General features: G+C 37.8%; 2 protein-coding genes across 3 annotated transcripts in view; one reads left to right on the top strand and one right to left on the bottom strand.

Annotated features, from left to right (window-relative positions):
- LOC141461904 (BOS complex subunit NCLN) overlaps positions 1-12090 on the top strand; it is a 31113-nt gene that overhangs the window by 5868 nt on the left and 13155 nt on the right. For both annotated transcript variants that reach the window (XM_074143350.1, XM_074143349.1), the window contains exons 2-5: positions 183-370; positions 6506-6838; positions 7231-7440; positions 9098-9202. In XM_074143350.1, coding sequence (XP_073999451.1) covers positions 197-370; positions 6506-6838; positions 7231-7440; positions 9098-9202 — 822 coding nt within the window. In that variant the 5' untranslated portion in view covers positions 183-196. The remainder of the gene's footprint in view (positions 1-182; positions 371-6505; positions 6839-7230; positions 7441-9097; positions 9203-12090) is intronic.
- On the bottom strand, positions 4050-5587 carry LOC141461909 (uncharacterized). Its single transcript, XM_074143359.1, has one exon. The coding sequence runs from the start codon at positions 5585-5587 to the stop codon at positions 4598-4600; it is 990 nt and encodes a 329-aa protein (XP_073999460.1). The 3' UTR covers positions 4050-4597.

Below are 12090 nucleotides of genomic sequence, written 5' to 3'. Positions count from 1 at the left end.
TTTTATGTCTGGCGAAAGGTGACAATCTCAAAAAGATGTTCTATGTGTGGGAAGAGTTGATTTAAAAACCTATTTGGTTAAAGGTGTATGTCTTGAGAATCACTGTTCACATAATTCTTACACCTGCTCTAGAGGAAATTTGGAAGATAATAATGCTTTTAGTTTTCTTTTTCAAAATCTAGGATGCCGTGCTTCAATGATTAATTTAGAAGCCAGATCTGTCAAAAATTGGTCGAGTGGGCGACACTGCGTAGTGGCACGACTAGACCATCTGACTTCAACCACTCTGGTCAAAATTAAGGAGTCCGCTGGGGCTCTGCTCATCGTGTTGCCTCGGTCACCTCAGCATCTGTCACTTGAAGAAGTTAAGGTAATCGAACTTTTCGATATACTTGAATACAATTTTTCAATTTTCTTTTATTAGTGCAATGCACAGATCTACTTTAATATAGAGTGTTTATTTATTTATACTTTTATTGTACCTTATATACAATACATGAATGAAACTGGGACTACTCGAAAGTCCATAGACTAGTTTTATATGACAGTTGTTTTGTGTCACTATTAATGCTCAAGTCGGCTCTAATAATTTTTAAATTATTTTATAATAATAATATTAATTTTTTTTTTTTTTTGTGGTGCATCACTGTCGTGTTTATTAGCAGCTATTATTATTTTTGGATCTCGGGGCGGGCCCTGTTCCCAAGGCTCTGCAGCCGGAGAGGATTATTGTATCATCTTTTAGATGTTCTGGTGGATAAATCGTCATTTTTTACTTGGTCCGCGATCTTCTCAACCAGTATTCACATATAATCCCCTACGGCCATGTATCTCATGCCTCAATTTAACGAAGTAGATTCTAAAGGCAGAACTGAAATGTCATCTCCGCTACACAAATGGTTCTGTTTGCCTTACTTTAACGAGAGCTGTAATTAAGGTGCAGTGTTTATTTCGGTCATGTTTTGGATTGCGCTCCTGGTGACAAAAAAATTCAAGCAATGTTCTTGCACTTCAGACGAAAATTTGATTGAATTCAAGGGTCTTTTCAGCGAATGCACACAAGTCTAATCATCGAGAATTTACGATCTCCACGTGATTGTACTATTTGTTTTACACTACAATGTAAATAGAATAGAATAGAAAAGAAATTTATTATTCTGGGACAATTGTCCCCTAAGAATAAATACAGGAACAAATAGAGGCCTTAACAGTTTGGCCTGTGATTATACAGAAATTAAATAAATAAATAAGTATTTACAAAAGTGAAAATATAATAAGTGAAAATGAAAGTAAAAATAAAATAATAAAACAGCAGAAATTAAGGAAATAAATTAAAACAATTAGAATTTCGGAGGAAGCTGAATAGAAAGTAGATAACTGAATAGACGGGATTTAAAGATGGATAGGGTAGGAGCATGGCGGACAGATGAAGGCAAGGAGTTCCAGAGAGAGGTAGCACGTATTAGGAAGGACTTGTCAAAGGATGAGGTACGGTGAGAGGGAATATAGAGATCAGATGAGCGAGATCTAGTGTTACGGGAATGGATGGAGGATTTAAACTTAAGGAGTTGAAAAATATAGGAAGGCCTTTGAGACTGGATGACTTAAAAAAGGAAAGAAGCCAAAAGATATTGGCGGCGATAGACAGGAAAAAGCCACTTCAACTCATCGTAGCAGTGCGAAATGCGAGAGTCTCTGGAAATGCTGAAAATAAATCTTATGAAGCAGTTCATGAGGCGCTTAAGCTTAGCTTCAATATCACCAGAAAGACCGCCATACACTAAACAACCATAGTCGAAATGGGGGAATATAAGAGAGGAAACTAGGAGTTGCCGGGTCTTAATTGGAAAAAGGTGACGGGAACTATTAAACTGCTTAAGGATATGGATGGAACGACGAGAGATTTGGGAAACATGGATAGGTTTTGATCGAAAGTGATACCAAGGTTTTTCACAGAGGAACAATATTTTATTGGGGTATTGTAAAGGAAAAGATTAGGAAGAGGAGCCAATGATTTAAGGAGTGGGTTGGAGCCAATAACTATAGCTTTGGTCTTTTCTACATTCAGGGTAAGCTTATTGTTCGTGGCCCATGCTGAGATATTATTGAGGTCTTCTTGAAGTTTAAATACAGCTTCAAACAAATCCGACGGGGAAAAGGATAGGTAAATCTGAAAATCATCAGCATAGAGGTGATACTGGGAATGAGAGATGGAAAGAGGAAGGTCATTGATGTAAATTGAGAAGAGGGTGGGAGATAGGGAAGAACCTTGAGGTACACCGCGTGACAAAGGAAGAAGTGCAGAAGGATTACTATCGGGAGTGACAACGAATTGGGAACGATTAGACAGGAAGGATTGGAACCAACGGAGGGTGCTATTGGAAAAAGAGAGGGATTGTAGTTTAGATAGCAGGATATGATGGTCAACGGTATCAAAGGCTTTGGAGAAGTCTAGGAGTATAAGGATGGTAAGTTTTTGGTCGTCAATAGCCGTCTGCAAGTCATGGGTAATTTTCAAGAGTGCAGATTGAGTGGAATAAGAAGGACGAAAGCCAGATTGGAGTGGATTAAGGAGATTGTTTTGTTCGAGGTAATTAGAAAGCTGGGATTGCACTAAACGTTCAAAGGGTTTGGAGAAATTTGATAAAATAGAGATGGGACGAAAATCAATAGGAGAGGTGGGATTTGAGATTTTATTTAGAGGACGGGCTAGGGCTGTTTTCCAGCAGGATGGGAAAATAGAATTCTGAAGGGAGAAATTATAAATATGGTAGAGGACTGGCAATATCGCTGGGAGGCAGGCTTTAATTAATTTAACAGGAATGTTGTCAGGGCCATAGTCATTTGTACGGGATTTCAGAACTGAGGTTAGGAGATCTTCAGGAGTAATATGATGGAAAAAGAAATTGTTATGATCAAAGGAGGGTAAAATGAGAGCAGGAACATTAGAAGAGGCATTGGTTAAGAAGGAAGTGAAGTGGACATTCAGGTCATCAGGAGATATTGAAATGGGGCAGGAGCGATTGGATTTACAGAGGGAAAGCTTACGAAGGATAGCCCATTTCGATTTGGAATCAGGAGCATTGGAGAGAGATAGGTGAATATGAAGGGATTTGGCTCGGCGGACAGAGGTCAGAGTAAGGTTACGCAGGAGCTTGTACAGAGAGTAGTCATGAGGAGAACGCGTGCGTCTAAACCTCCTCCTGGCTGCCTCTCTTCTCCTCATCATGTCCTTGAGCTTCGGTGTAAGCCAGGGTGCAGGAGGACGTCGAACATGACAGGTTTTAATGGGAGCATGGGAGTCTAAGATAATAAGGAGGTGATGTGTTAGGATTTCAACCTTGGTACCAATAGAGTCGGTATAAAATAAAGTTTCGAAAGGAAGGGTTTCAAGGTCAGTTTTTAATGGTTCAAAACAGAGGGAATCAAGATGGCGAAAGGAAAAGGTCCTAGGAACAAAAGGTGGGGTATGTAGATTATAAGTTATTTGAATGAGATCATGAGCAGATAGGGAAGATACAGGGTGCTGCGACGAGGACAGAAGTTTATCTTGGGAATCTATAATGAAAAGGTCAAGCCAGGTATCGGAAGAATATATGTGATGAGTAGGAGAGTAAGAAACTACATAAAGATTCAAGGAATAGAAAAGATTTGTAAGGTATAACATTTCAGTGGACTCAACAAGCAGATTGGAATTGAAATCGCCAGCAAGGATTATATGAGAGTAAGCAGGGACAAGCTCAAAGAGGAGAGATTCAAAGGATAGGTCAAAAGGAACTCGAGGGGGACGGTAAACAACAACAAAAAGGAGGGGAGAAGAAGAAAGAGGAGAAGATATTTCGACAAACATATATTCAGGTTGGTGGGATTCGGAGGAAGGGGAATGAGCAAGGAGTCTAGCCTTCAGGCTATCATGGACAAAGAGACCCACACCTCCACCGGTACGGTCTTCTCTGTCACAACGCAAGAAGGTGAAATTAGGAATGGAAACTTACGAGGAAGGAATGTAGGGTTTAAGCCAGGTTTCGGAAACTGCTATAATGTGATAGAAATTATCAAGGAAATACTGTAGGAATTCATCATAATGTGCAAGGAGGGATTGAGCGTTGACGTGGCAGGAGGTCAGGACATTAGTCATTTAGGGAGCAGGAAGGATATAAATCAAGAGGGAAAACTGCTGCTGTACAAAAAAGAAGTGTATCTTCCACTTGTTTGAAAAATGAAAAATTGAAAATGATAAAAAGAACATAATAATGACACCATTGTAAATAGAAAGGTTCAAAGAAAAAAATTGCACATATGATATAAGAATAAGAACAAAAAACCAAATAAAAACTACTTTATCAAAGGAATAAAAGAAAATTAGGTCTGTAAATGAGATTAAATCTACTTGTTTGAAAATTGAAAAATTGAAAATGATAAAGAACAAAATAATTAAAAAATCTTTGCTATATAAAAAGTTAAAAAGAAAAGATTTACATAAATAATGAGAAAATAGGTGCATAAAACCAAACAAAAAAACCACTTTATAGAACGAAATAAATGAAAATAAGGTCTTTAAATGAAATTGAGAGAAAAAGTGAAGAGAAAAAATGGGTCAGGGAAAAACATCCAAGTCCTCTGGACTATTGATGACGACGACCGGAAGGCCATCACCCCGACGGCACTTCATCCGACCACCACTAAACCAGACGTATTTAACTTTGTCCGCAGATCTCTTTTGTCGAGCCAGCCAATACAAATGTCTGTTAGTAGCGGTCAACGCATCTCCGACGTAAACACGAGAGTCACTATCAGGGTAGCCAAGATGACGAGTGGAGAAATCCCTCTTTATTCTCCTCTGGCGTACTACCTCGTCCCGCAGAGACTGCCTAACGAACCGGGCCACAACAGCTCCAGGGGCGCCGTCCCGCCTCGGACCAAGCCGCTCAACGTGGTCCAAGTCGTCAGAGCTAATCTTTAGGCCTAGACCAGCGCAAACACTCACCACAACAGCAGCAGGCACCTCCTCTTGTTTTGAAGGAATACCTCGAATCTCAATAGTATTCCTGAGAAGTCGCTGCTCACTCGTATTCACTCTAACTTCAAGAGCGGAGACTTTCTTTTTTAGAGTGCAATTCTCGGAGGAGAGAAGCTCAATTTGTTTATTTTGAGTCTCAAGCAGATTCTCAAGCTTCTTAAGCCTCTCAGAATTTTCGAAACTGAGTTCAGCTTGCTTGTCAAGTGTTGACTTGATATCTTTGAAATCACAGCCTGATTCCGGAAGCCTAACCTTCATCAACCTAACCTCCTCAGCCAACTCCTTCAATACCTCCCAGAGCTTGCGTACACTTTCATCATTTAAAGAGGAAGCTGCAGAGGCCTCCGATGGTGTAACAGGCCTTTCGCTGTGTGGAAAATTTTTCTTAGCCGTGTCACAGGCAGGGCAAATCCACGTCTTATTTAAGGCTATAAGGTTATCAACATCCTTATCTTTCAAATTGCAGCATTTGCTATGATAAATAGCTTTACACTGCACATTAGAGCAGGTGAGTGATTTCTTATCATCCCTTGTAACCGTGCTATTACATGCAGGGCACACCACCATCTTCAATTTACAATCAGTGCGAAACGAAAGCAAAAAAGCAATAAAAACAAAATTGGAAAAAGTAATACGCCCTTAATAAGATTAAGAGAGTACTGAATGCCACAGCAGTGAGAGCGTTATCAGTTGTCGTATAATGCACATGCGCACCCCACCACTGACACCTGACCACAGTTATCTCTTACCTGTCTCGTAACTAGATTGAGTTAAATAACTTCACTGTCCACTTTATTCAAGCTTACAGAAACTTTCAGCGAGTGTAAACAATCTATTCGGTAAAAACTGCACACTTTCACGGGCACACAGGTGAAAAATAGATTGCAGAAAATTACTTATAACACTAAAAACTTAATAAAAACGAGAGAGCAAAAAGTAGCGTGGTGACGGTACAAAAGTTCAGACCAAACTGAACTTCCAAATAATGTAAATAAAGATTCTATTCTCTTCAATTTGCTGATTGGTGGGAAAGGGAGTCATCCTAACAACATCGGATATAATGTTTGGGAGAGAGAAGAGAGTATACGGCTCCAAGAACTGACGTTTTCCTGATAGAGTTGCCTCCCTTCTCTTCACAGCACTTCCCTAGCCTAGTCGATGGTGTTATGTCGAAAACTGACCCTCGATGTCCTGTCGTTCTTTTCGTTCTCTCAAAAAACATAATACTAGCTGACGGCAGCTACAAGCCTATTATTTTTATTTCAAAAAATATGAGAATTCAAGTAAGAAAGAAGGGAAGTGGCTGAACTCGCAAATGTAGGATCAAATCAAAAGTCTTAACCACGATTAGTAACTGCGATTCCCCGCTACCTATATTCATGTGATTTAAAAGTTTATAATTAGTTTAAGAAAATTTGTGAATTAGAATTGTAAAAAAAGTGAGCGTTCATAACAAATTCATTTTATTTTATACAATTTTTTTAGGAACTGACAAGAGTTTTGACAGTTTTGACTGCAGAGGAACTCTCCTTGCCAGTCTATCTGATAGGATGGTCAGCTGAGGTGGAGAAGATTCTGGATGAAGTGATGGGCAGTCTGGATGAAGAAGGTCCTGGTGCACGGTCATCCGGGATGGATGCTCTTGCGGCCATATTCTCCAAGAATGGGTATCAGGTTGTGGTGTCAGCTCCCAGACCAGCGCCTCGAAATGATGCTGCAGTGACCTCTATACAAGGGAAGCTAGCTGGTTATGGAGTAGAAGATAAACTGCCTACCATTGTCATAGTGGCCTACTATGATGCCCAGTCAATTGCTCCGGTAAATATTAATTGAAACAAATTAATTAATTACAGCTGAGTGTAGTTTTTCTCTACATATAGCTTTACTGTACAATTTATAAGTACAAGTTGAAATTAGTCATATGAATTTCTTATCATATAGAATTAATATTTACCAAACTTTTGAAGTCATCTGTCTGAAACGCTTTTTTTTTTTCTTTTTTCTTCCTTTGTTTGTACATGAATAATAATAACAAAGTACTGTACAAAACAAAAATTATAGGCTACGAGTTTGGCTCGTATTAATTCTGTACAGTTTTGTCATCTTCTTTGACTCTTCGTTTCCCGAAGAATATCGTAGTCTTTTTATTCTATTATCTTCTGAATTTTCATCTAGCATTTTCTAAACAATTCTGTTACTTATTTTGGCAGGAATTATCGTTTGGTGCAGAAAGCAACGCTTCAGGCGTAGTCATGCTGTTAGAGCTAGCAAGACTTCTTTCATTACTCTACTCAAACTCAAGGACTCATGGACATGTAAACATCGTGTTTCTGATATCTGGTGGCGGCTCTCTGAACTATCAAGGCTCAAAGAAATGGCTTGAAGATCAACTTGAGTCTGTTGATTCAACTTTACTTCAGGTAAATTGGAGTTATTATCTTACATCTGATCCCTTGTTACTTTCTTTATTACGATTTTTTTTTTTATTTTTATTACAAAAATGTGACTAATTTTAGCTGTGTCCTCCTTATATTTTAGTAATTCTTGTTCTAAAACTTTGCGATTCGCTAGTATAAACCTCTGACGTTCCATAATCCTAAATTAGTATGCCCTTGTCCTGTTTTTTAGCCTATATTCGGCCATATTCTCTTTTGATGTTTTTTTTTGCGCATCGACTGCTGAGGTCATAGCGCTCTCTTTTGATGTTCATGATGAATCTAAGAGTGGCGTTGTAAGCCACACCGAATCCTCCTCCCAGAAGTACCAGGTTAATTTATTTTCAGGATTTCTTTCCTTATCGTTCGTAGAGCCAACTCCATCAACCCAAGTTAGCCATAGCTAGTTTTGGTCCGCTTCGAATATTTAATTTTCCTCGAATCAGTGAACGTTCCTTTATCCACCCCTAGGACGGTGCTTATTGGGTGGGTGAATCAACAGAAGGGTTTAATAAAAAGTTAATTAGTTCATTAAAAATTCATTGAATGGTTTATTTAACAAAAAAAAATTGGCTCAGATGGCTAGGCAACGAAAAAGAAAGAAAGAAAAAGGACAAGGCTCTCAGATTAGATGGTTAGAAGATGGCAAAAGAAAAGCTGAATCCGAGAGGACTGTCCAAAAATCATTGATTAGGTCCAGGCCCGAGATTGCAGCGCCAAAGATAGTTAGATGGGGTATGATTACCTGCTAGTAATGATTTTCAAGATCGGTAATAGACAATCGGACATCTGCCACTAGTGACCCATTGGACCTTGAGCAGCTCAACTTAGGTTCTTCTCTTGAAGAGGCTGCGGGAAGAAAATGTCTTGTGGTTAATTGAGACTAGTATAGATTGCCCGGTACAAAATGGGAAGGATCCCACATACCATTAAAAGTAGGATTAAAAAATAAAATTAAAATTAAAAACAACAAAAAATTGAAAATGTTTTCCTTTACGTGGTTTACAAACGCCTGTAAAATAGATCAAACTTTTTTAAAACAAATTTTTTTTAACTGTAAGTTAGTTACTCACAACCGTATTGTATAAAAAGTAGTAAGTATTTCATAAAAATTTAAAGTTCGCAGAAAATTGGACACTCAAAAGGATAAGGATTGCAGTAAGAGAATTCGCAACAGGATTTGGGTCTTGTTCAGAAAGCGGATGCTAGTCTTATCTTTTTTTATGTTTTTATTTTTTATATTCTATTCAAGTTGTTTATTTGGTATCTCATCTTTATACCTTTACTAAACAGTAAACAGTACACCATTAAACAATGGTATCATAGCTGTTTGGTTCTTGCAAAGCGAAGGCATTTACATGCTTTAAGACTTGGTAATTAAGGCCGTGAAATGGGCACTTCAAAATAAGTAAGAGAAAAAGCGATGTCTTACAGTATCCCAACGCGCTTCAGCTTATACGAGGAGACACTGTCGGAAATTACTGTGCTTCAGTTTTTAGTTTAAGTGGTGTACTGATACAAAATATAGAAAATCTCCCTCCCCACAGAATACAAGTGGTGTCCGTTTTCACAATAGAACTGTATATTTTTTTCTTTAATTACTTGCATAGTAAGTACTTGATACATTTATGATTGGTTGCAGGATGTGCAGTTTGTGCTATGCTTGGATTCCGTGGCACAGCCACTTTTAAACATGCATGTCTCCAAACCGCCTAGAGAACGGAGTCCACTAAATAATTTCTATACGGTACGTAGAAATTTTCATACTTGTTTATATCTTTGTTACTCCTAGTAAAAAAAAGAGTTAGGATCGAGTTTTTTTTTTTCTAAAAAAATAGTAAACTAATTATTTTAAGGGCTATTTATTTATTTTTTAATACATAATATGTATATATGTAAATTAGTTTATTATTTTGGCAACAATAGAGCTTTTTAGCCCTACAAAGTTGTTTTATAGCATTTTAAGAATTGATCAACCAAATTCACCTATATTTAGGTATGAAATATCTATGAATATAGAGTAGAATGAGATATAATGTAGAGCTTTTTGGAGCTAAAAAGCTAATCAGAAAAAAATGTTCGATTTTCCTCGAAAAAATATTTCTAACTCTAAAGTTCAGTTTTCACCACAACAGTTGAAACTTTGGTAAAAAAAAGAAAGAAAAAATATATATATATGGAGAAGAGTAGCGATGGATTACCACACGAATGAAGGCCGCCAATGAACATCATCACACCAGATAAGTATTCAACCAATGACACTACGCTCAGTCTGCAACAGCACGGATTTCATAGCAGGTAAAGCTAATAAAAGATCGCTAGCTCGGGAGGGAAACCTCTGAACTTAATCTGGGCTTCCAAATTGGGGACAATTATGATACTGCAGATAATAGTTGTAAGGTTGCTATAGGAAAATCACGATTTCCAGCAGAAAATAAATTTGATCTAAACGGTAAAGGTCCTTATTACCTGTGGAGAGAAATGATGGTATCCTAGAAAGTATCCGTCGATTCCTTTCTGGCAAATTTGACATTTTTCTATCGGAAAAAATAGGATGAAAATTGAAACCAAGACCAAGCGAACTGTATAAGTCATAATAAATGTTTTAAAAAAAGAAATTTGAAAGCCTTCATCCCTGATCCCCTTAATTTTCAGAAGTTGTTAAGGGGAATGGAGATTTCATTATCTTAGAGGGAAAGCTTAAAAAATATTCAGAGCGAAATCAGAGTTATAAATAAATGTGAAAGAGAATTCAGAACGGCAGAAAAACGGCCGCTCGAGACGTCATTTCTGACCTTTGAAATCAGTGTCTTCTAAGATGGAGCCAAATTTACTATGGAGCCAGCCGTAGGTACCTAATAATACATCATTTTTACCTATCTCCGATATGGGCATTCCAGCTCCCCAGTGGTCTTTTAAACTGAATAGTGTCTAGATGCAGCAAATGCTCTGGTGCGCGAAGCATTAAGCAATGCGATTATTAACAATACGGAATGCATTCACTGCCAAGGAAATCATCTGGCTACAAATGCCGCGTGTTTAAAGTACAGAGAAGAAAGTAAAATAGCTAAAGAGAAGATACTATATTCCTAGGTGGCACCACCTTTGAAAAAAAAGATCTCCTGATGGGTGCTCCGGCTCGTTCTGTGGATATACCTTTAGTTTTCCGCGTTTGATGTCTGCATTTAGTTGGACAGTGATACAAGAGCCTTTTTTTGGAATCTGCACGTACGTCGGGAATTATTGCATGCGACTCTGTTAACCCCATTATGATATATCTTGTATGGAGCATCCGTACGTCCATTTAGATTTACGAAAGGTAATAGAAGAGTTGAGGAATTCTCACGCATATCTTTAATATTTTAGAACATTCTTAGTATTAAAGAGAGATTAGTTTTATAGAAATACTAATCAACCCCTACTTACTAGTTGCGGATGGATTCAAATTAGATCAGGGAATAGGATGTGCCGTGCTTGATGCATAAACAGGAAGTTTTCTTCAATATAAGCTTCTTAACATACATCATTATTTACCGTAGATTCTGTAGTTATCTGGAAGGCGATAGTTTTGGCTGAACAAATGCATAGGAGTACCACAATAGAAATGTCCAGTGATTCTAAAAGTTCACTCCAAGAAATAAAACCACCTGACAATTTGTCAGACCCCATTATTAGAGAAACAGCATATTTTTAGGAAAATGATTTGGGTTGAAAGAGCTCGCTGGGATAGTTGATATCAAGAAAGTTGACATGCTAGGAAAAAAGTCATTAGTCTGTGGAATATATTTCTGCGCTCAGCTTAGAGGACTCGAGAGTGCATTGAGTCAACGTTATTTAGAGGCATGGCAAGACCTCTATGATCTGAAAAAGGAAAATAAGGGCAAACAATATACTGATATATAGCCTAGAATCCCCCAACAAGCCATGATTTCTAAAAATTGTGGGTGAACGAAATAAACAATAGGAATGCGATTTAGGTTCAACCATAACCTCACGAATCCTCATCTGCGTAAAATAAAGTTACTAGATATTTCTAATTGCGATTGCGGTAGCGCAGATGAGAGAGACATCAATCATCTTCTCGTTAGAAGCAAATATAATAGAAATAAAGACACGTTTCTTAAAGAACTGTCAGCAAATGTACGATTTCCTTGTAGCGCTGAAAATATTGTAGATCCAGAAGCGCTACAAAGTATTTGTAAATTAATAAGAATAAAAAAAGATGGAATAGAAAAAAACATTATTTACAAAGCAGAGAGACTTCGTATTTTCTACATTAATTTCTATAAACTCACACTGTATACAATCTCTCATCACTATACACATAAGCACTAAACAGTTAGCGAAGTTACATTCAGTTACCGTTGCGTTATTTCTAGGAAGAAGCATGCAGCGCTCAAGATCTCCTTATCTCATGGAAGCCACGAAGAAGAAAGTGGAAGAAAACCACTCTTATCTCGTGGAAGTCATGGAGAAGAAAGAAGTTGAAGAGGCTGCAGAGCAACTGTTCTTTTGAAATAAATGAATGGGAAAGATAGAGCTGGTTTTTTTTTCACCAATATATTGGTAATTTGAGGCATTAAAAGGCTACATTGGCTATGAATATCAATATGTTGGTTTTTCCCAGCCCTCGAT

Source organism: Rhodnius prolixus, unplaced genomic scaffold, assembly GCF_049639745.1.
Source record: "Rhodnius prolixus isolate KJV_2025 unplaced genomic scaffold, Rpr scaffold_12, whole genome shotgun sequence".
NCBI lineage: Eukaryota > Metazoa > Arthropoda > Insecta > Hemiptera > Reduviidae > Rhodnius > Rhodnius prolixus.
This window is presented reverse-complemented; position numbering and strand designations above follow the sequence as displayed.

Coding starts and splice junctions, on each gene's coding strand:
- LOC141461909 (XM_074143359.1), bottom strand. CDS start 5,587: ATGGTGGTGTGCCCTGCATGTAATAGCACGGTTACAAGGGATGATAAG.